At 42.4% G+C, this 23,476-nt stretch overlaps 1 protein-coding gene across 1 annotated transcript; it reads left to right on the top strand.

The window, feature by feature from the left end:
- Positions 1 to 1,608: 1,608 nt before the first annotated feature.
- nox5 (NADPH oxidase, EF-hand calcium binding domain 5) lies at positions 1,609 to 22,323 on the top strand. The gene is made up of 17 exons (XM_061036214.1): positions 1,609 to 1,728; positions 3,531 to 3,663; positions 3,827 to 3,977; positions 4,473 to 4,683; positions 4,794 to 5,031; positions 5,162 to 5,315; positions 6,107 to 6,279; positions 7,186 to 7,368; positions 7,668 to 7,800; positions 8,256 to 8,398; positions 8,498 to 8,692; positions 8,766 to 8,810; positions 10,572 to 10,696; positions 12,061 to 12,145; positions 12,232 to 12,331; positions 13,482 to 13,648; positions 21,286 to 22,323. The coding sequence occupies exons 2-17, from the start codon at positions 3,544 to 3,546 to the stop codon at positions 21,415 to 21,417; spliced, it is 2,355 nt and encodes a 784-aa protein (XP_060892197.1). The 5' UTR covers positions 1,609 to 1,728; positions 3,531 to 3,543; the 3' UTR covers positions 21,418 to 22,323.
- Positions 22,324 to 23,476: the final 1,153 nt, after the last annotated feature.

Raw genomic sequence — 23,476 nt, 5'->3', positions numbered from 1 at the left:
GGACAAAGTTACCTTACCTTAGGATAAAGACAGGAAAAAGGGTAAAAGCTAGTCTAGTTTAGCATAAAAAAACATTGAAGGCTTTGTCAGCTCAAAGCTAGCTTGGCTTATTATTTAAAACGACAAACTTGGAGTAGCCTAGCTTAGCATAAAGACTTGGAAGTAAAACTTACCTTGGTTTAGCATAGAGATTTAATTAGGGGGAACTGTTAGTTTGGCTAAGCATTAGGGATGGAAATGGCGATAAACAGTTAGCTTAGATGAGCATTCATGACCTGAAACAGGAAAACAGCCAGCCGAGCTTAGCTTAAAGGCTGGGATGGGGGGAGGAAACTAGCTTAGTTTAGCATTAAGAATAAAAACTGGGAAACAGTTTGCCTGGGTTAGCATAAAGGCTGACCCAGGCTGAGACAGGGTTTAACAGTTAGCCTGCCATAGTATTAAGAATGAAAATATGATGAAAATACTAGCTTAGCTTAGCATTACTGCTGTAAACAAGGAGAGAAGGCTTACCTATCTTAGCATTAAAACTGCAGTCTGGCAATAACAGCTACCCTAAATTAGCAGCTACCCTCAATAAACTGCCGCTAATAGACAGAGACACGTTTATACCTTCAGAGTTAAAGTGCTTAAAATTCCTGCTATGGGAGGTAAAGTATTAAAGTGCTAAGTGCTGCAGTATTGCACATGATTATGAGGTACTTAGGTAGATTGCAAATTTGTTCTGGAGCCTGTAACTTTAAAGTGTTGGTGTGATAGTACTGAGTGTGAATATATAGACGTGTGTATGCACATATTATTATTATTACGCAGTAATGCACTGGGGTTATCTACATATCGTAGTTTTGAGTATGTAGGTGTTGGCTGATTAAAAACAGATAGTTAGTGTAATGGAAAAATTCTGTTTACTGTCGAGGACACATTTTACTTACAGCTCCCTTGAGAAATGCTACAATAATTTAATACGTAATATTCTTGTTTTGTCTTTACCCAAGGATGAATGTTTCTTACAAATAGCTAAATATCAAAGATACTCAGACGTGAAGTTTCCTTGACATTACTGTTGTGCGACGTGTTAAAATGTATGATGAAATGTATGACAATGTATTTGATATTTGACTGCGCCTGTATCTGCAATCCTTATATAGGCATGAAGGTTTTTCTGTGAAGCATGTGTATATAAACCCAAGCATATTGTGATTACTTCGAGCTTTCCTTCAGACTGTATTGACACTCTGAAGCTTTGTTCCTTCTACTTGCAAGAAGAATTAAACTAAACAAAGACATTGATTGACTCATGATCCTTTCTTTTGCATTGTTAACAGAAATTTCCAGCACATTAGGCATGGTCACATCTGCTTTATTCTGAGCTTCAGATGACCCCTAAAAGTGATGAAGCTGGAGCATTCCCTGACTCAGAGCGCTAAGCTGTTTCATAATGTGTTACATTTGATTAATAGCAATAACAACAACAATAACTATTAAGAAGAAATATCTCTCAAATGTGTGAGGGCGTGGTCACACTGGCAATCAGCAGGCCCATAAAGTCCCCTAAAGTCTAGTTCTATGACCAGTGTTACTGCGCCCTGAAGCAGCTGACAGCTCCAGCTGACACCGAGAGGACGGCTGAAGAAGAGGAGGCGAGGTGAGGAAGAACAGAGGAGGAGAAATGAAGAGCTCACAGAAAATCAAGAACACATAGAACATAAAGATCTGAGGCTGCAGCAGGTAAAACATTTTATTATTTGCTGTCATCTTTGTCACTAATGTGTGCAGATGTAACGGTCCACAGTGATGTCTGTGAGAGAGAGGTGTGCATGGAGGCGAAGTTTCTGCTGTTATCTTTATCTTGACTTTGTTAAAAGTCTTTCTTCTCAAAGGTGGGAGCATCTTGACTCGTCAGTATTTAACCTCTTGTGAGCAGCAGTGAAGTTATCTTTTACTCAATCCAAACTTCATGACAGACTGCAGATGAGACAAAAGGCGTGAAATAGAAAGCTAAAAGACAAACAATTTAAATGCACTGCATGCTAACAGAGCACTAACAGAGTTATAACCACATTCATCTGCAGCTGTTCCAATTTAAGATAAATCAATTTAATACTCATAAATAGTAAATATTTAAAAAACACGTTCTCAGATGTCAAGATTTGCTTCTTAAGTTAAATATTTTTATTTTCAGCCACCAAAGAGAAAACATTTACCTTTTTTAAATGAACGTTGAGTGGATTCTCTGGGTCATTTCTCAGCTAGTCGATGTTTTCTAGCTGCAGATTTATTATCAAACATTAAACAAATTGTTGGTTGTTGAGGTTTCATAACAAGATGTTTCTCTGCGTCAGAGGATTTCAGATACTTATGATATAAAGGACGGTTTTGTTTTCAAGATTTAAAAAGTGGAACGTTGAGAACAGGGCTCTTAAAAATTTGGAGAACAATATTTAAAAACTTAATATTTCATTTAAATCTGTGTTACAGGGAAGATCTGCAAAACGCTATTAGGAAACGTTAATGTGTATGTGCGTGTGTGTGCATGTGTGTGTGGTTGTGTGTGTATGTGCGTGTGTGTGTGCACGTATGTGTGTGTGCGTGTGTTTGTGTGTGTGTGTGTGGGTGTGTGTGTGTGTGTGTGTGCATGTGTGTGTGTGTATGTTTGTGTGTGTGTATTTGTTTGTGTGTGCATGTGTGTCTGTGTCTGACATCTCCATGGCAGCCTCCCTCGTTTATGTGCGCTCTATGAATAGTGATCTCTCTGTGATGCAGCGGGACGTCTGCAGGATTCAGCTGTTCATGAAGGATCCACAGTCACAAAAAACAAACACAAAATATCATGGTGACATCATCGGTTAAAGTTAAAAAAAAGAGGTATTGATGGTGTCACAGCCACACCGAGATGATTACAGCTTCAGGATCAGGAAGTATAAACACTTGCTGCAAAGGTAGAGACGCTGCAGTGTGTCATGGGAGTCAAAAATAAAAGTCAGACCCAGGTGCAGACTTCAGCTGTCAGTGCTTCACACATTAGTGTTAGTGTATTACAAACGTTTTAAAATGTAAAAAAAGTAAAAAGATGTTGGTGAATGAGGCCCGAGCTCTAAACAATTATAAATACGACAGGACCCAGGAAGGAGCCCTGAGGAACTCCACGGAGCAGAGAAACAGTCAAATAATGAAGTTAGATCAAACCTTTCATAGACTGCAGCAGATTCTGCTCGATCCTTCCTGGATATGTTACTTTTAATGGATGTGCTAAGAGGAGGAAATATAAAGGTCCAATCAGTAAGATGTGTAGTGAGTGAAATGATAAAGTGACCTTACTATATGATCAGACATTAAGGAAACATGCTATGCTGAAGTGCTGGCTTCTCTGACAACAATGCAGCAGCCTCCTTCTAACTTTAGATTAGAAAACAACTAGAAGAATCAAACGATGCGTCTTGTTGTTTGTAAACAAAATACACGATTGAATACAACAAACCAAAGAGCTCCCACAGTCACACTGAGACAGTTTGAAACGTGTCGTCCTCCAGAGAGGAGGGCAGCATGAGTCTGGACGAGGACGCCCGTTGGCTGGAGTGGGTCACCAAACAGTTTGAGAGCATCGCCGGGGACGACAAAGAGATCGACATCGACGAGTTTAAGACGGCGCTGAAGGTCAAAGAGGTCAGAAACACACACGTCTTTATCTAAACGCTAAATACATGAAGATAATATCTGAACATGGACATGAGGAGCTGTCGTGCAGAAAGAACCATAGTCACTATTTTTATACCTGAAAGAATCACCAGGTGTGTACTAATGTGTCGTTGTGTGATGTTGTGTGCAGTCTTTCTTCGCAGAGCGTTTCTTCGCTCTGTTCGACTCGGACGGCAGCTCCTCCATTAGTCTGGACGAGCTGCTGGAGGCTCTCGACCTCCTGATCCACGGCACCGAGACAGACAAACTCAAGTTCCTGTTCCAGGTCTACGATGTGGACGGTCGGTGGTCACAGGAAACACACGCATACACACGCACACACACTCACGCGTGCACACACAAGATATTCTCTGAGTTCTTCATTTCCCAGAAGTCAGTGTGAGGAGAACCAAGGAACATGAATTAGTAAAATTATGAGATTTCAGAAGTGAACATGTGAGAGTCTTAATAATCCGTCGCTGCCAGCACAAAGAAACCTTGTTAGTAGACAGACCTTCAGTTAGCTTAGCATAAGCAGATATTTACCTTTTATTATTAACTGAATTCTACGGAACAAACGCCAGGTGGACACGGAGCCTAAATCAAAATCTCGATCGACAGACAGAGACCAAAGTGTTCTCGTTATCACGGGGGAAAATAAAACGTATGGATCTTTGTCTACTTAGGGCTTCCGCAGTTAAATAAACACTTTCATTTAAAGAGAGAAATCTCATAACATTAGACGAAGCTGCAAAAGTCGTTTTAATGTGTCACAGATATTTCTGTTTGTCTTTCAGGCAGCGGCTCCATCGATCCCGACGAGCTGCGGACCGTCCTGAAGTCGTGTCTGCGTGAGAGCGCCATCTCTCTGCCGGAGGAGAAACTGGACGACCTGACGTTGGCGCTCTTTGAGTCCGCTGATAAAGACAACAGTGGAGCAATCACCTTCGAGGAGCTGAAAGCAGAGCTGGAGAATTTTCCGGAGGTCATGGAGAACCTCACCATCAGGTGAGAGAACACTGACGCCAAACATCCGGGACTCCAAGTTTATTTATTTATTTATTCTTAAATATTTGTATTTATTCTTTCTTCCTCTCCCCCCCCCCCCCCCCCCTCAGTGCAGCGAACTGGTTGAAGCCCCCGGAGTCGGACCAGAAGAAGCGTCACGCTCCTCGGTATCTGACTCGAGCGTACTGGCAAAACAACAGCCGGAAGCTTCTGTTCCTGTGTCTGTACGCCTGCCTCAGTCTGCTGCTCTTCACCTTCGCCATGCTGCAGCACAAACAGGGCGGGGCCTGGTACATGGTGGCCAAGGGCTGTGGACAGTGTCTCAACTTCAACTGCACCTTCGTCATGGTAACGAGAGGGGGAGGGGGAGGGGGGGTCTGAGAGTAAAAACTGACTGCTAAAGAGTTGAAGAACTCATGAACACATTGCATGTCTGTACGGAAGAAATAAGATGCCAGAATCATTGTTTTGTGTTCAGGTGCTGATGCTGCGACGCTGTCTCACCTGGCTCAGAGCTACCTGGGTGGTCCGGGTCTTACCTCTGGACCAGAACATCCTGCTGCATCAGATCGTGGGCTACGCCATCCTGTGCTTCACCCTGGTGCACAGCGTCGCACACATCTTCAACTTCGGTACCAAATCTCTGTTTCAATACTCTGACTTAGACCGACTGTTTAATGTCATGAGCAGGTATAAACATGCTCAGAGGTTAAAGGTCAGGGACTGAATTAGCTGAGGTGGCACCAAACATACAGCTAGCAGCTCCCACTTGTCACTCAAAGAGGCCACGCCCCCTAATTCTACATCACTTTAAGCCTTAATATAATGTAAACAGGTGAGTTGTATAAACATTCAGCCCGTACAGTTGAAGAGAGAAATGAGCTCTAGAGACCCAAACTGTTTTTGTACCAGACTGTAAACATGTTCATTTTAACATGGGGCTCTATGGGACTGACTCATTGCAGGAGACAGACTCTAGTGGACACTGGAGGAACTGCAGCTGTAAAGTTAGACATTTTAACATGGAGCAGCGCTCTGCTCTGTTTCAAATAGTCTGTACCATGAATCAGGTTGATTTCATCCAGATTTCCTTTAAACAATCAGGATCAAAGTGAGCTGGATTACCTGATCCTGTGGAGGAAACAAATAGATTTTTAAAGCTGGATAATTTTTGATCCGGATTAAACCTCACAGCGAGCAGGATTATAAGAATCAGTATGATATATTTTCTATGTATGTTATTATATTTGATAAACTTCTGCTTGTGTTTGGGATTTATATATACATATATATATGTTTATATCCACTGCTGGAAACAAAATTTAATAATCCTTCATGACAGACTTGCAGTCAGGGGCTGTACCTGACTCTCAGCGTGGACTCAGGTGTGTGTGTCCTCTGTGTGTGTGTGTGTGTGTTTCAGTGCAGCTGTCACACAGCAGTGAGTTCAGTCTGTGGGAGTACCTGCTGACCACGCGGCCCGGGATCGGCTGGGTGAAGGGGACGGCCTCGTTGACCGGAGTGGTCCTGCAGGTGGTGATCTGTCTGATGGTGCTCTGCTCCAGCACCTTCGTACGACGCAGCGGACACTTTGAGGTAAAAACAGTAATAGATGTTACCTCTGAGTCACGTTGACCGGTCCCTTACAGCCAGACTTCAAGACTTATTAAGTTTTAAAAAGTCTCAGAGCTCCCAAAACATGTGTGTGGTACCTCATAAGTGTTCTTTACAACATGCAGGGTTTCATGTTATCTAAGGCCGTCTAAACATGCATAAAACCATATGAGCAGAAACAACTCTAGAGAGGAGGGGGCGGTGGGAGAGACAGCTCTACAATGTTTTGAATTTGGACTGCAGTTCTAAATTTAAACACTAGGTGTGAAATATTTGAAACATTTGCAAAAATATTTCAAATGTAGATAAGTTTATCCTTCTTATCAACATTTCAGTCCACAAACAGTGTGAGGTGTGTGATCAGCTCCCTCTAGTGTCTACTGACTGTTATTACACCCATACTCATTTAACACCACAACCATAACCCGGCTGCATGGTGGTTAGTGCTGCTGCCTCACTGTGAGGAGGTTCCTGGTTTCCCCGTCCTTCAGGAGCCGCTCTGTGTGGAGTCTGCATGTTCTCCCCGTGCATATGTGGGTTCTCCGTCTTCCTCCCACAGTCCAAAGACATGCTAGTTAGGTTAACTGGTGACTCTAAATTGTCCATAGGTTTGAATGTGAGTGTGACTAAATATGTCAGCCCAGAGATTGGCTGGCAACCAGTCCAGGGTGTAACCCTGAATGGGAAATCGCTGTAGACAATGGATGGATCGACAATAACCTTGGGCTGTTCTGTATCTGGGCCCTCAATCTATCACAACCCTCATGAACCTGCAAACACTGTGTGTGTGTGTGTGTGTGTGTGTGTGTGTGTGTGTGTGTGTGTGTGTGTGTGTGTGTGTGTGTGTGTGTGTGTGTCTGTGTGTGTGTGTGTGTGTGTGTCCTGCAGGTGTTTTACTGGTCTCACCTGTCCTACGTGTTGGTGTGGTCTCTGCTGTTGGTCCACTGTGCAAACTTCTGGAAGTGGTTCGTGGTCCCTGGTCTGCTGTTCTTGCTTGAGAAGATCATCGGGATTGCAGTGTCTCGCATTGGCGGGCTGTACATCGTGGAGGTCAACCTGCTGCCATCAAAGGTCACAACACACACACACACAAACACAGACACACACACTCACACAAACACACACAGACACACACACACACACACACACAAACACAGACACAGACACACGCACACACACTCACACACACACACACACAGACACACACACACACACACACATACACACACACACACACGCACACAGACACATACATTCATCTGACTCGTCCTGGTGCAGGACTGAACACTACAGAACTTTTTAACGTGACCAGCGCATGGTCTGTTTCTTTGTCTCTTTAGACATCGTGTTAACGTTTTCTCCGTGTACAGGTGACTCACCTGGTCATCAAGCGTCCTCAGTTCTTCCAATTCAAACCTGGCGATTACGTCTACATCAACATCCCCGTGATCGCCAAGTACGAGTGGCACCCGTTCACCATCAGCAGCCCCCCAGAGCAGTCAGGTATACACACACACACACGCACACACACACAGACAGACACACACACACACACACACGGACAGAGTCTCTGTGAAGGAGCCTTTTGAAGCCCATCGATGCCAGGTTCGCCAGGTCGCCAGGTTGGAAGTGCTTTATCAACCTGACTTTGGGTCAGCCTAGTAACAGACAAAGAGGCGGGGCCTAAGCCTCCTGACAAACCACAACATGGAAAAAGAAATGAGCAGAATAATGTTCTTTGAACCAGGCTGTAAAAACAGGCTTTTTAGAATGGGTGTGCATGTGACTTCCTGTGCTTCTGCAGCCAGCCTCTAGTGGACACTGGAGGAACTGCAGGATGTTGTGTGTCTGCATCTGCTTTATTTTTCAACACCGGAGGTCGCAGCTTGCTTGTGATCTGCATTGTTTCGTTTTGAGGAGGTGCATGTCAGACTTGTAATGTGATGTTTACTTTTTAGATTCTCTGTGGCTTCACATCCGCTCGATGGGTCAGTGGACGAACCGTCTGTACGAATATTTCAGAGAACCAGAGAGAGAGACGGTCAGCCCTAAACGACTCGCCACCAGCCTGAGGGACCGCAGGCAGCTTCTCAGAACCCAGGTACACACACAAACGCACGGACACACACATGCACAGACACACACACACACACACAGACAGACAGTCACCTGTTTATCCTGATATTTTACTCTCTCTAAGGAGGACTTGTTCAGCTCGTCAGACGGTGGCGCTGTAGCTTCTAACGAGGACGATGCAGTCGAGCTGATGATGTACCGTCAGAATGGATCCCTGTCTGACGTGGCCCTGCCCCCGACCTCCGTATTCCCAGGGTCAGCGGATCCTCAGGTTGAGCCAGGACCGGCAGAGCGAGGAGAGGCTTCTCCAATCAGAGAGGTCAGGACGTGGACTCATATCAGGATTATTTAGTGATGAATAAACTTTTATTCACTTTATTTCCACTCTGCAGGTTCCTGCCAAGCTTGGAGAGAATCACAGATTCTGCAACATCAAGGTGAGCAGAACATCAGAACATTTAGAGATCAAACACCTGTGTGTGTGCCAATCGAGACATGAGCTAATCAGACATATTTGGTTTTTTTTAACCAGGCTGTAAACATGTTAATCTCTGTTGTAAAAACAGGTCTTTGCAGTTCAGCTGTGCCTCTTGATTTTAACAAAGTGACTGTGGCGACCCCTAGAGGTGGAATTAATGACAACAAGATGGCTGACAAAAGCTTAAGCTAATTATACAACACATTCTAAACCAGAATTACAAAAGCAGTGGTTTAGGGCTGTGTTCAACATGATTTATGTGAATTTTCAATTTAAATTAATAATTCAAACTTTTAATTTTCTAATTAAGAATTTCATTTTTTTAAGATCTTTTACTACAAAGACATGTATATCTTATCTTATTGTCCTTGTTTTTTACTTTGAATTTCATGATCTTTTTTATTCTTTAAATATATAATACATGTTTTAAATGGTTTTCTTGTTTTTAATTTGTCACTTTCAAAAAAAATGTAATCCTGCAAATACAATCTGAAATTTTAATTTAAAGGTCACATATTCTCCTCTTCAACCAGTTTAAATAGAGCTCCTCAAAACATGTGTGTGAAGTTTCTTGTTCTAAATCCACTCCTGTATTTGATCATGCCTATAAATCCCTCTATTTCAGCCCTGCTCAGAACAGACTGTTTCTGTGTCTGTACCTTTAAATGTAAATGAGCTGTGTCTGACCACGCCCCCTCTCTGGAAGGGCTTGGGTGTCTCGGTCTTTCTCGCTCCATGTCCTATTGCTTATGGTGAGAAGGCAGACTCAGAGGGCAGAACAAACACCTAGCTGTGGGAGTGTCACCCACCTGGGGGAGGGGTTACTGCCCTTTGTGATGTCATGAAGGGAAAATCTCCAAACGGCCTGTTTGAGCACACATTTTCTGAAAAGTGGAGCAGGCAAAAGACAGAGAGGATGGACTTTTCTCATCATTGGGGGGTTTGTAGACAGACTAGAGACACATATTAGAGTTAGAGAAACATGATGGAGCGGATTTATATAATATGTGACCTTTAGGCTTTATATGTGATTTTTCACACTTGTAAATAATGTAATAGAAATTTATATATATATCCTCTGAAAATAACTCTGTGAGTCATGACTGTCTATAATGGGTTTAACACCTGAGTCCCACTGTTTGTGATGCTTTCCGAGTTTTCTGAGTCATATCTTCAGTTTGTTTACATCGCAGGACGGCCGGCTGCCTCATCACCTCGCGTATAAAAGTTGTTTAATTGAGCGACTAGAGAAAAGAAGAATAACATACTGTACTCACTGCTTAATTGAATGTCACGTAAGCGTTTCTAGATCACGGTCATTTCGGTTAAATTTACATGCAGTGTGAAGATACGAGCGTAATAAAGATCGCTTGCATTAGCATGCTAACACAACAATGCAGCGCAAGTTCTTTTGGTTTCATGTTGGTGCTCAAGGGCGACGTCTGCTGGATCAAAAAATCGCATATAAAGCCTTTAATGTCAAGATTCCTTTTTTATTTTTTACTTTTATTCTGCAGATGAAGTCAAAATCCAATGATTAATCGTAGAATAAATACTTTTTTATTTAATCAAATTCTGTTATGAATGTATTAGGATTTTGGAAAATGTAGGGAAATTGTTCAAATTTGACCCTTATCCTCTTCTCCTCTTCCATACAAAGCATACCTGTTCAGACCGGTTATCTCTTATCTGTGTGTTTGTATGTTTTGTTGTTTGTCAGTGTTATGTGGACGGACCATACGGGACTCCAACCCGGCAGATCTTTGCCTCTGAACACGCCGTCCTGATCGGAGCTGGCATTGGGATCACGCCGTTCGCTTCCATCCTGCAGAGCATCATGTACCGGTGAGAACCACACCTACAGGTCTGATATATCCTGGTTCAGAGAGCAGGCAGCATGCTGAGAGAAACTACATCACCCAGCATGCATTGGTCTGAGAAGAGGACGTAGCCCCCAGTTTCAAAAGTGAGGTAAATGCAGGAGTGTGTTAAATCTGCTTTCCTCTAATCTCCAGCAGGGGGCCACTCCTGTTTCTGGTCTCAAGCTCTAGTTTCAAGTCTGCGTTTGTTTTTTCGCAGGACGTGATCATATTTGGACAAGAGGGTGGAGCTTGAGAGAAGCGCGGGTTGTCCAAATATGGTCCCTTCTGGTTCTAAAACTAATGATGGCGATGATGTTCTTTTACCAAATTATGGGCTGCATTCGAATTGCCAAGTACCTACTCAGTCTGTCAGCAGACAGTACCTACTATCTGTGCTGTATACTGTTTAGTACCTACTATTCAGTAGGCGCGCACAGTAGGCAGATATTTGTTCCTACTTCGTCTGATTAATTCAGTATTGAAGTGATGTCATTTACATTACCCGAACCGGCCGCATTCACCGTTTTTTTGTTTTTTTTGTTTAACTTTTTTCAAGAGGAGTAATACGCATATACAGTCAGGTAAACAAAAAACAATATCACAAGTAAAAGACAGATTAAATAATTAAATAACATACAGTACATAAAGAAAAGTACAAATGAAAGACATTAATATACAGAATATAAAGTAAAATAAACCAATAAAGACGCATTTAAATAGTGAAATCATTATTTAAATAGAGGGAAAAGGTTTTATAATAATGTATGCATTTGTTAAATTTTTTGTTGTTAACTAAAAGTAGCGATTTCAGTCGGGACTTTAAATTATGATTAAATTAATCAATGCTCGTTTGTTTTGATTTGGAGGCGCATGTGAAGTGACGTTTTACGTTTAATTTTGCACAGCATTGTGGGTGGTAAAATACAATTCATTTCCTGAAATGATGCATCTGATCCATACTGCATAAAACCCGGAAGTTAGTATCCATGCTGAAATGTTCAATATACTGAGGTGGAGACAAAAAACGCATACTGAATGACCACAAGTTCAGTACACTGAAACTCCCTACTGAAAAGTATGTACTGCCTACTGAACAGTGACAATTCGGAAAGGGCCACGGTCCCATTTAGAGTCAAAGAGACCAGAAAGCAGGGGAGGACTCAGGGCGGGACTACCTTTGATTGACAAGTTACTACCATGGCAACCGTTCAGTCAGGATAAAGGCACAGCAATGTGTCCTTTAGGAATATCTCTTCTGACTCTGTAAAACCAAGATGGCGAAGTCAAATTCATGGCTTCAGACAGAACACAAACCAATTGCCACACCCCCTTTTTTGTGTTCTTTAGATACCGACAGAGGAAGCAGAACTGTCCCAGCTGTAACTACTCGTGGTGTGAAAACATCAAAGACAGCGAGATGAAGTTACGAAAAGTAAGAGAACACTGCAGAGTGTCAGTTTGACCAGTGAAGTTTTATTTTATGGATCAGTTCTTAATCAGCTCCTTTGGATCCTGCAGGTGGACTTTATCTGGATCAACAGAGACCAGAAGTCGTTCGAGTGGTTCGTCAGCTTACTGACCAAACTGGAGATGGATCAGGCCGACGAGGACCTGGAAGGTCAGAAACACTGACATTGACAGATAAGCAGCATTACTAGGAGCTGGTCCAAGCCGAGCCTTTACTTTAAGCTTTATAAAAAGGAACATGTTAAGATTACTCTTAAAAGTACAGAGTGTGTCTGCCTCCTGGACTCTGACTGGTAGATGATTTCAAAGGAAAGGAGCATGATGAAGGCTCTACCTCCCATAGTACATTTAGAGACTGTAGGTACCACGAGCAGGCCTGATAATTGAAGGCTCTACCTCCCATAGTACATTTAGAGACTGTAGGTACCACGAGCAGGCCTGATAATTGAAGGCTCTACCTCCCATAGTACATTTAGAGACTGTAGGTCCCACTAGCAGACCTGAGAACTGAAGGCTGTACCTCCCATAGTATATTTAGAGACTGCAGGTACCACGAGCAGGCCTGATAACTGAAGGCTCTACCTCCCATAGTATATTTAGAGACTGCAGGTACCACGAGCAGGCCTGATAACTGAAGGCTCTACCTCCCATAGTATATTTAGAGACTGCAGGTACCACGAGCAGGCCTGATAACTGAAGGCTCTACCTCCCATAGTATATTTAGAGACTGCAGGTACCACGAGCAGGCCTGATAACTGAAGGCTCTACCTCCCATAGTATATTTAGAGACTGCAGGTACCACGAGCAGGCCTGATAACTGAAGGCTCTACCTCCCACAGTATATTTGGAGACTGCAGGTACCACGAGCAGGCCTGATAACTGAAGGCGCTACCTCCCATAGTACATATAGAGTTGTAGGTACCACGAGCAGGCCTGATAACTGAAGGCTCTACCTCCCATTGTACATTTAGAGACCGTATAGGTACCATGAGCAGGCCTGATAACTGAAGGCTCTCCCTCCCATAGTAAATTTAGAGACCGTAGGTACAACAAGCAGGCCTGATAACTGAAGGCTCTACCTCCCATAGTACATTTAGAGACTGTAGGTGCAAAGAGCAGGCATGATAACTGAAGGCTCTACCTCCTATAGTACATTTAGAGACCGTAGGTACCACGAGCAGGCCTGTATTTTCCTAATGGTTTCGTCTTTATTTGGTGTCCGACCGTTAAGATCTTTGTAACAGATTAGAAGAGTGGTGCTCATAACCATGTAGAAATAAACCCTCTGTGTCGTCTGTCAGGACGGTTTCTGGAGATGCACATGTACATGACGTCAGCGCTCAGCAAGAACGACATGAAGGCCATCGGCCTGCAGATGGCGCTGGACCTGCTGGCCAAGAAGGAGAAGAGAGACTCCATCACAGGACTGAGGACGAGGACTCAGCCAGGCAGACCGGAGTGGGGGAAGGTGAGCCTACCTGTCTGACAGATTGTTTATTGTTATTTAAGGAAATGGTCCGTATAAAAGGTTCTGGTTATTATATCTACAGAGGAGCTTTAAGGCCACACAGGGAAATTATTCTTTGGAGATCAATCAATCAATCAATTTTTATTTGTATAGCGTCAACTCATAACAAGTGTTATCTCGAGACACTTTACAAAAAGCAGGTAAAATACCTTACTCTTTGTCTGTTAACATTACAAAAGAGCAGGTAAAAAGACCTTACTCATTGTTATGTTACAAAAAGCAGGTAAAAGACCTTACTTATTGCTATATTACAAAGATCTGGCCTATCCATCATGAGCACTTTAGCAAAGCAGCAAAAGTTACAGTGGTAAGAAAAAACTGCCTTATTAAAAGGCAGAAATCTTCAGCCGGATCCCCGGCTCATGACGAAACAGCCTTCACAGGCCTAGACTGCGCCGGGCTTGGAAAGGGATAGGGGGAGAGATGGGATAAGATGCAGGAAGAGGGATAGGGAGCAAGGGGGTGGGGGGAGTCAAGCCGTCCATCAACAATCCGGTGGGGAGGGGGTTGTTCTGGCAGGCCGCCCATCAACAATCCGGTGGGGAGGGGGGGGGCTTGTTCTGGCAGGCCGTCAACCAACGATCTCGAGGAGCCTAAAAGAGCTCAAGAGCTCCCAGGAAAGTAGGTGGTTAGTGACTGAGATTTACAGATAGATACATGCAGTAATATGATGTACTGTATATGCACAGAGAGAGAGAGAGAGAGAGAGAGAGAGAGAGAGAGGAGCTCAAGGTGCCAGTTCCCCCGGTAGTCTAAGCCTATAGCAGCATAACTAAGAGCTGGTCTACACCTGCACCAGCCCTAACCATAAGATTTATCAAAAAGGAAAGTTTTAAGTCTATTCTTAAAAATACAGGCTGTGTCTGCCTCCTGGACCCCGGCTGGAAGGCGGTTCCAGAAGAGAGGAGCCCGATAACTGAAGGCTTTACCTCTCATAGTACACTTAGAGAGTGTAGGTACCACTAGTAGGCCTGCATTCTGGGACCGTAATGTTCTCGAGGAGCAGTACGGCACTAGTAGCTCCTTCAGATGACTTTTGATTATTTTCTCTGATCTCTGATTGTGTCTCAGGTGTTTAAGGTTTTTCGTGTTGTGTCTCAGGTGTCTCAGGTGTTCTTGTTGTGTTTCAGGTGTCTTAGGTGTTCTTGTTGTGTTTCAGGTGTTTCTTGTTGTGTTTCAGGTGTTTCTTTTTGTGTTTCAGGTGTCTCAGGTGTTTCTTGATGTGTTTCAGGTGTTCTTGTTGTGTTTTAGGTGTCTCACGTGTTCTTGTTGTGTCTCAGGTGTTCTTGTTGTGTTTCAGGTGTTTCAGGTGTTCTTGTTGTGTTTCAGGTGTCTCAGGTGTTCTTGTTGTGTTTCAGGTGTTTCTTTTTGTGTTTCAGGTGTCTCAGGTGTTTCTTGTTGTGTTTCAGGTGTTTCAGGTGTTCTTGTTGTGTCTCAGGCATTTCTTTTTATGTTTCAGGTGTTTCTTGTTGTGTTTCAGGTGTCTCAGGTGTTCTTGTTGGGCTTCAGGTGTCTCAGGTGTTCTTGTTGTGTTTCAGGTGTCTCAGGTGTTCTTGTTGTTTTTCAGGTGTTCTTGTTGTGTTTCAGGTGTTTCATGTGTTCTTGTTGTGTTTCAGGTGTTCTTGTTGTGTTTCAGGTGTCTTAGGTGTTCTTGTTGTTTTTCAGGTGTTCTTGTTGTGTTTCAGGTGTTTCATATGTTCTTGTTGTGTTTCAGGTGTTTCTTGTTGTGTTTCAGGTGTTCTTGTTGTGTTTCAGGTGTCTTAGGTGTTCTTGTTGTGTTTCAGGTGTCTCAGGTGTTTCTTGTTGTGTTTCAGGTGTTTCTTTTTGTGTTTCAGGTGTCTCAGGTGTTTCTTGTTGTGTTTCAGGTGTTTCTTTTTGTGTTTCAGGTGTCTCAGGTGTTCTTGTTGTGTTTCAGGTGTTTCTTGTTGTGTCTCAGGTCTTTCAGGTGTTCTTGTTGTGTCTCAGGTGTCTCAGGTGTTTCTTGTTGTGTTTCAGGTGTTCTTGTTGTGTTTTAGGTGTTTTGTTGTGTCTCAGGTGTCTCAGGTGTTCTTGTTGTGTTTCAGGCGTCTCAGTTGTTTCTTGTTGTGTTTCAGGTGGTTATTTTTGTGTTTCAGGTATCTCAGGTGTTCTTGTTGTGATTCAGGTGTCTCAGGTGTTCTTGTTGTGTTTCAGGTGTTTCTTGTTGTGTCTCAGGTCTTTCAGGTGTTTCTTGTTGTGTCTCAGGTGTTTCAGGTGTTCTTGTTGTGTCTCAGGTGTTTCTTGTTGTGTTTCAGGTGTCTCAGGTGTTCTTGTTGTGTTTCAGGTGTTTTAGGTGTTTTGTTGTGTTTCAGGTGTTTTAGGTGTTCTCGTTGTGTCTCAGGTGTTTCAGGTGTGTCAAGTGTTTCTTGTTGTGTCTCAGGTGTTTCTTGTTGTGTTTCAGGTGTTTCTTTTTGTGTTTCAGGTGTTCTTGTTGTGTTTCAGGTGTCTCAGGTGTTCTTGTTGTGCTTCAGGTGTCTCAGGTGTTCTTGTTGTGTTTCAGGTGTTTCAGGTGTTCTTGTTGTGTTTCAGGTGTCTTAGGTGTTCTTGTTGTTTTTCAGGTGTTTCTTGTTGTGTTTCAGGTGTTTCTTTTTGTGTTTCAGGTGTCTCAGGTGTTTCTTGTTGTGTTTCAGGTGTTCTTGTTGTGTTTCAGGTGTTCTTGTTGTGTTTCAGGTGTCTCAGGTGTTTCTTGTTGTGTTTCAGGTGTTCTTGTTGTGTTTTAGGTGTCTCACGTGTTCTTGTTGTGTCTCAGGTGTTCTTGTTGTGTTTCAGGTGTTTCAGGTGTTCTTGTTGTGTTTCAGGTGTCTCAGGTGTTCTTGTTGTGTTTCAGGTGTTTCTTTTTGTGTTTCAGGTGTTTCGGGTGTTCTTGTTGTGTCTCAGGCATTTCTTGTTATGTTTCAGGTGTTTCTTGTTGTGTTTCAGGTGTCTCAGGTGTTCTTGTTGTGCTTCAGGTGTCTCAGGTGTTCTTGTTGTGTTTCAGGTGTCTCAGGTGTTCTTGTTGTTTTTCAGGTGTTCTTGTTGTGTTTCAGGTGTTTCATATGTTCTTGTTGTGTTTCAGGTGTTTCTTGTTGTGTTTCAGGTGTTCTTGTTGTGTTTCAGGTGTCTTAGGTGTTCTTGTTGTGTTTCAGGTGTCTCAGGTGTTTCTTGTTGTGTTTCAGGTGTTTCTTTTTGTGTTTCAGGTGTCTCGGGTGTTTCTTGTTGTGTTTCAGGTGTTTCTTTTTGTGTTTCAGGTGTCTCAGGTGTTCTTGTTGTGTTTCAGGTGTTTCTTGTTGTGTCTCAGGTCTTTCAGGTGTTCTTGTTGTGTCTCAGGTGTCTCAGGTGTTTCTTGTTGTGTTTCAGGTGTTCTTGTTGTGTTTTAGGTGTTTTGTTGTGTCTCAGGTGTCTCAGGTGTTCTTGTTGTGTTTCAGGTGTCTCAGTTGTTTCTTGTTGTGTTTCAGGTGGTTATTTTTGTGTTTCAGGTATCTCAGGTGTTCTTGTTGTGATTCAGGTGTCTCAGGTGTTCTTGTTGTGTTTCAGGTGTTTCTTGTTGTGTCTCAGGTCTTTCAGGTGTTTCTTGTTGTGTCTCAGGTGTTTCAGGTGTTCTTGTTGTGTCTCAGGTGTTTCTTGTTGTGTTTCAGGTGTCTCAGGTGTTCTTGTTGTGTTTCAGGTGTTTTAGGTGTTTTGTTGTGTTTCAGGTGTTTTAGGTGTTCTCGTTGTGTCTCAGGTGTTTCAGGTGTGTCAAGTGTTTCTTGTTGTGTCTCAGGTGTTTCTTGTTGTGTTTCAGGTGTTTCTTTTTGTGTTTCAGGTGTTCTTGTTGTGTTTCAGGTGTCTCAGGTGTTCTTGTTGTGCTTCAGGTGTCTCAGGTGTTCTTGTTGTGTTTCAGGTGTTTCAGGTGTTCTTGTTGTGTTTCAGGTGTCTTAGGTGTTCTTGTTGTGTTTCAGGTGTTCTTGTTGTGTTTCAGGTGTTCTTGTTGTGTTTTAGGTGTCTCACGTGTTCTTGTTGTGTCTCATGTGTTCTTGTTGTGTTTCAGGTGTCCTTGTTGTGTTTCAGGTGTTTCTTTTTGTGTTTCAGGTGTCTCAGGTGTTTCTTGTTGTGTTTCAGGTGTTTCAGGTGTTCTTATTGTGTCTCAGGCATTTCTTGTTATGTTTCAGGTGTTTCTTGTTGTGTTTCAGGTGTCTCAGGTGTTCTTGTTGTGCTTCAGGTGTCTCAGGTGTTCTTGTTGTTTTTCAGGTGTTCTTGTTGTGTTTCAGGTGTTTCATGTGTTCTTGTTGTGTTTCAGGTGTTTCTTGTTGTGTTTCAGGTGTTCTTGTTGTGTTTCAGGTGTTTCAGGTGTTCTTGTTGTGTCTCAGGCATTTCTTGTTATGTTTCAGGTGTTTCTTGTTGTGTTTCAGGTGTCTCAGGTGTTCTTGTTGTGCTTCAGGTGTCTCAGGTGTTCTTGTTGTGTTTCAGGTGTCTCAGGTGTTCTTGTTGTTTTTCAGGTGTTCTTGTTGTGTTTCAGGTGTTTCATGTGTTCTTGTTGTGTTTCAGGTGTTTCTTGTTGTGTTTCAGGTGTTCTTGTTGTGTTTCAGGTGTCTTAGGTGTTCTTGTTGTGTTTCAGGTGTCTCAGGTGTTTCTTGTTGTGTTTCAGGTGTTTCTTTTTGTGTTTCAGGTGTCTCAGGTGTTCTTGTTGTGTTTCAGGTGTTTCTTGTTGTGTCTCAGGTCTTTCAGGTGTTCTTGTTGTGTCTCAGGTGTCTCAGGTGTTTCTTGTTGTGTTTCAGGTGTTCTTGTTGTGTTTTAGGTGTTGTGTTGTGTCTCAGGTGTCTCAGGTGTTCTTGTTGTGTTTCAGGTGTCTCCGGTGTTTCTTGTTGTGTTTCAGGTGGTTATTTTTGTGTTTCAGGTATCTCAGGTGTTCTTGTTGTGATTCAGGTGTCTCAGGTGTTCTTGTTGTGTTTCAGGTGTTTCTTGTTGTGTCTCAGGTCTTTCAGGTGTTTCTTGTTGTGTCTCAGGTGTTTCAGGTGTTCTTGTTGTGTCTCAGGTGTTTCTTGTTGTGTTTCAGGTGTCTCAGGTGTTCTTGTTGTGTTTCAGGTGTTTTAGGTGTTTTGTTGTGTTTCAGGTGTTTTAGGTGTTTTGTTGTGTTTCAGGTGTCTCAGGTGTTTCTTGTTGTGTTTCAGGTGTTTCTTTTTGTGTTTCAGGTGTCTCAGGTGTTCTTGTTGTTTTTCAGGTGTTCTTGTTGTGTTTCAGGTGTTATTGTTATGCTTCAGGTGTCTCAGGTGTTCTTGTTGTGTTTCAGGTGTTCTTGTTGTGTCTCAGGTGTCTCAGGTGTTCTTGTTGTGTTTCAGGTGTCTCAGGTGTTTCTTGTTGTGTTTTAGGTGTCTCAGGTGTTCTTTTTGTGTTTCAGGTGTCTCAGGTGTTCTTGTTGTGTTTCAGGTGTTTCTTGTTGTGTCTCAGGTCTTTCAGGTGTTTCTTGTTGTGTCTCAGGTGTTTCAGGTGTTCTTGTTGTGTCTCAGGTGTTTCTTGTTGTGTTTCAGGTGTTTCAGGTGTTCTTGTTGTGTTTCAGGTGTCTCAGGTGTTTCTTTTTGTGTTTCAGGTGTTTTAGGTGTTTTGTTGTGTTGCAGGTGTCTCAGGTGTTTCTTGTTGTGTTTCAGGTGTTTCTTTTTGTGTTTCAGGTGTCTCAGGTGTTTCTTGTTGTGTTTCAGGTGTTTCTTTATGTGTTTCAGGTGTCTCAGGTGTTCTTGTTGTGTTTCAGGTGTCTCAGATGTTCTTGTCTTGTTTCAGGTGTTTCTTGTTGTGTCTCAGGTGTTTCAGGTGTTCTTGTTGTGTCTCAGGCGTTTCTTGTTGTGTTTCAGGTGTTTCTTGTTGTGTTTCAGGTGTCTCAGGTGTTCTTGTTGTGCTTCAGGTGTCTCAGGTGTTCTTGTTGTGTTTCAGGTGTCTCAGGTGTTCTTGTTGTTTTTCAGGTGTTCTTGTTGTGTTTCAGGTGTTTCTTGTTGTGTCTCAGGTGTTTCAGGTGTTCTTGTTGTGTCTCAGGCATTTCTTGTTGTGTTTCAGGTGTTTCTTGTTGTGTTTCAGGTGTCTCAGGTGTTCTTGTTGTGCTTCAGGTGTCTCAAGTGTTCTAGTTGTGCTTCAGGTGTCTCAGGTGTTCTTGTTGTGCTTCAGGTGTCTCAGGTGTTCTAGTTGTGTTTCAGGTGTCTCAGGTGTTCTTGTTGTGCTTCAGGTGTCTCAGGTGTTCTAGTTGTGCTTCAGGTGTCTCAGGTGTTCTTGTTGTGTTTCAGGTGTTCTTGTAGTGTCTCAGGTGTCCTTGTTGTGTTTCAGGTGTTTTAGGTGTTTTGTTGTGTTTCAGGTGTCTCAGGTGTTTTAGGTGTTTCTTGTTGTGTTTCAGGTGTTTCTTTTTGTGTTTCAGGTGTCTCAGGTGTTCTTGTTGTGTTTCAGGTGTTCTTTTTGTGTTTCAGGTGTCTCAGGTGTTCTTGTTGTGTTTCAGGTGTCTCAGGTGTTTCTTGTTGTGTATCAGGTGTTTCTTTTTGTGTTTCAGGTGTTTCTTGTTGTGTTTCAGGTCTTTCAGGTGTTTCTTGTTGTGTCTCAGGTGTTCCAGGTGTTCTTGTTGTGTCTCAGGTGTTTCTTGTTGTGTTTCAGGTGTTTCGGGTGTTCTTGTTGTGTTTCAGGTGTTCTTGTTTTGTCTCAGGTGTCTCAGGTATTCTTGTTGTGTTTCAGGTGTTCTTGTTGTGTTTCAGGTGTCTCAGGTGTCCTTGTTGTGTTTCAGGTGTTTTAGGTGTTTTGTTGTGTTTCAGGTGTCTCAGGTGTTTTAGGTGTTTCTTGTTGTGTTTCAGGTGTTTCTTTTTGTGTTTCAGGTGTCTCAGGTGTTCTTGTTGTGTTTCAGGTGTTCTTTTTGTGTTTCAGGTGTCTCAGGTGTTCTTGTTGTGTTTCAGGTGTCTCAGGTGTTTCTTGTTGTGTATCAGGTGTTTCTTTTTGTGTTTCAGGTGTTTCTTGTTGTGTTTCAGGTCTTTCAGGTGTTTCTTGTTGTGTCTCAGGTGTTCCAGGTGTTCTTGTTGTGTCTCAGGTGTTTCTTGTTGTGTTTCAGGTGTTTCGGGTGTTCTTGTTGTGTTTCAGGTGTTCTTGTTTTGTCTCAGGTGTCTCAGGTATTCTTGTTGTGTTTCAGGTGTTCTTGTTGTGTTTCAGGTGTCTCAGGTGTCCTTGTTGTGTTTCAGGTGTTTTAGGTGTTTTGTTGTGTTTCAGGTGTCTCAGGTGTTTTAGGTGTTTCTTGTTGTGTTTCAGGTGTTTCTTTTTGTGTTTCAGGTGTCTCAGGTGTTCTTGTTGTGTTTCAGGTGTTCTTTTTGTGTTTCAGGTGTCTCAGGTGTTCTTGTTGTGTTTCAGGTGTTCTTATTGTGTTTCAGGTGTTTCTTGTTGTGTCTCAGGTCTTTCAGGTGTTCTTGTTGTGTCTCAGTTGTTCTTGCTGTGTTTCAGGTGTTTCCGGTGTTCTTGTTGTTTTTCAGGTGTCACAGGTGTTTCTTTTTGTGTTTCCGGTGTCTCGGGTATTTCTTGTATTGTTTCAGGTGTCTCAGGTGTTTCTTTTTGTGTTTCAGGTGTCTCAGGTGTTTCTTTTTGTGTTTCAGGTGTTCCAGAAAGTGTCGGAGGAGAACAAAGGTAAAGTTCACGTGTTTTACTGCGGCGCTCCGGCTCTGGCTAAAGTCATCAAGGCTCAGTGTGAACACTTCGGCTTCCACTTCTACAAGGAAAACTTCTGAGGACACACCTGGTGTGTGTGTGTGTGTGTGTGTGTGTGTGTGTGTGTGTGTGTGTGTGTGTGTGTGTCCGTGTGTGTGTGCGTGCATGTGTCTTCCTGCCTGTGTTGTCAGGTGTTTGATCATAAATGTAGGAAATGTACCTGTTTGCTTAGGCCTTGTAAAATAATGTATATAACATAACATTTCCTGTTTTGTTGCTTGAAAATGACAGCCAACTTATCCGTAATTGTTTGGACCAGAGAAGGCAGGCGGTTTTAAGGCACCCCCCCCCCCCCCCCCCCCATGAGCGATGGAAGCGGGCAAGAGGACCTGTTCTGATAGAAGTGATTGTACCCGACCTAAAAAGCCTCTGTATGTTTCTAATAAGCTCCACGAGCAGAAACGTGCTCAAACTAGGATCAATATTGGAGATGCTTTTTAAAAATGGAGAGAGGTTAGAACGCAGAAAGGTTGACAGACCGATGCAGAGCTGGATAAACACTGAAGCTGCAGTGTCCACCACATGACAACCTGCGTGAGCATTGACTCTAAAGAGGAGGGGGCGGGGGGAAACAGCCCTCCCCCCGCTCTCAATGTTTAGAATTTGGACTGCAGTACCCATTTGAAACACTAGGTGTCAGAGTTACATACTGCTCCTTTAACTTCTTTAATTATTTGTAGTTAAAAATTCATTTATTTTTTTAAACATCTAAAATGATGGTCTTTTTGTGACTTCAGGGGCGCCTTAGTAAACCGCTTTTATATTGTTTAATGTGATTTCTATATGTAAAAATGTTTTTTTTATCTTTCAAATTTATTTGACAGAAATCTTATATCAACATTTTCACCATTAAGCACTGTTGGTTTATGTTTAAAGTGCTCTTGATGTCTAATTTCTGTCTGCTATTGAGAATAAAGCTGCAAATAAGTGTCTCATTATCTTAAATTTGTCCTCTTATTAAAGCGTCATTCTTTCATCACTCAATAAATCAATCAAAACTGAACGTTAAATATTTAAATTAGTGTTTATCTGCTGACGTCATGTGTGACCATCCTTCATTAAATTAGGAGCTGTTTCTTCCAGTGTCTGTAATGGATGAGATACGTATCGATGTTTACGTCGACGTGCTGCAGCAGGTGCAGCTCTTCACTTTCCTACTTCATGATTTTTTACGATCGTGTCTCAAACGAATGTAATCTTTTCCTACTCGAAGTACTAAGAATATATTCAGCCTATTGATTCCATCCTTGGATTGCACAGGACATATGTTATTTTGGTGAATGGGGGGTTGTGTTACGCTACGGTCGAGTAGTTGTGATCGGCGCTCTGTTGATTAGCCTGAGTGTGTTGCCAGGTCCGCATGTTATAAGCGACTTTGGGCTTGTTTTTATGTAAAGTTGCTTGGAAATATCGTCAGATCTTTAGGGCTTATTTCTATGAAACTATAAATTTATTTTCTGATGACAGGACAGGAGACCAGTTTTTTTCCTTTTCATAAATCAGGCCTGTTTGAGAGGCCACTTCAGTTTGTGTGATTTATTTTAATGAAGGTTTAAAAGAAAAACATGAAATCTTTTTTTTTTCTTCATTTATTAACTTATTACTTAGTGTTTGTTGCCAGGTTGCTTTTGTTTAACCTTATTTAGAGTAGGGAGAGTAAAGACGTGTTCACTGTCTTAACGAGTTCAGATAGACTAGTATCATAGTATAATTTCTGAGTAAGAAATTCTGACATGGTCGTAAACTTGCTGACAGTCCTAATATAAATTAATTTAGTTTTTCACTGCATAAGCAACCATTGCAGATTGCCATCTGTTACATAAAACATTTATTATCGTGTTTATTTAATCACCATTGCACTGTTGTCTTATTTAGCCATGTACATATTGGTGTTTGTTTATTGTTAATGTTATACTTGTGTACATGTAGAGAACAGCTCATCCAAGTCAAAGCCCTCGTCCGTATTATCATACCTGGCCAATGAAACTGATGAAACTCTGGTTCTGATCCATTTGGACTCCTTTCCATCATACAGTCAATGGTTTTCATAGACCTGGTTGCTTGTTTCTCTCGCTTGAT

Source organism: Labrus mixtus, chromosome 4 (genome assembly GCF_963584025.1).
Source record: "Labrus mixtus chromosome 4, fLabMix1.1, whole genome shotgun sequence".
In the NCBI taxonomy this organism is placed as follows: Eukaryota; Metazoa; Chordata; class Actinopteri; order Labriformes; family Labridae; genus Labrus; species Labrus mixtus.
The sequence above is the reverse complement of the archived record's forward strand: the minus strand, read 5'-3'. Positions and strand labels throughout refer to the sequence as shown.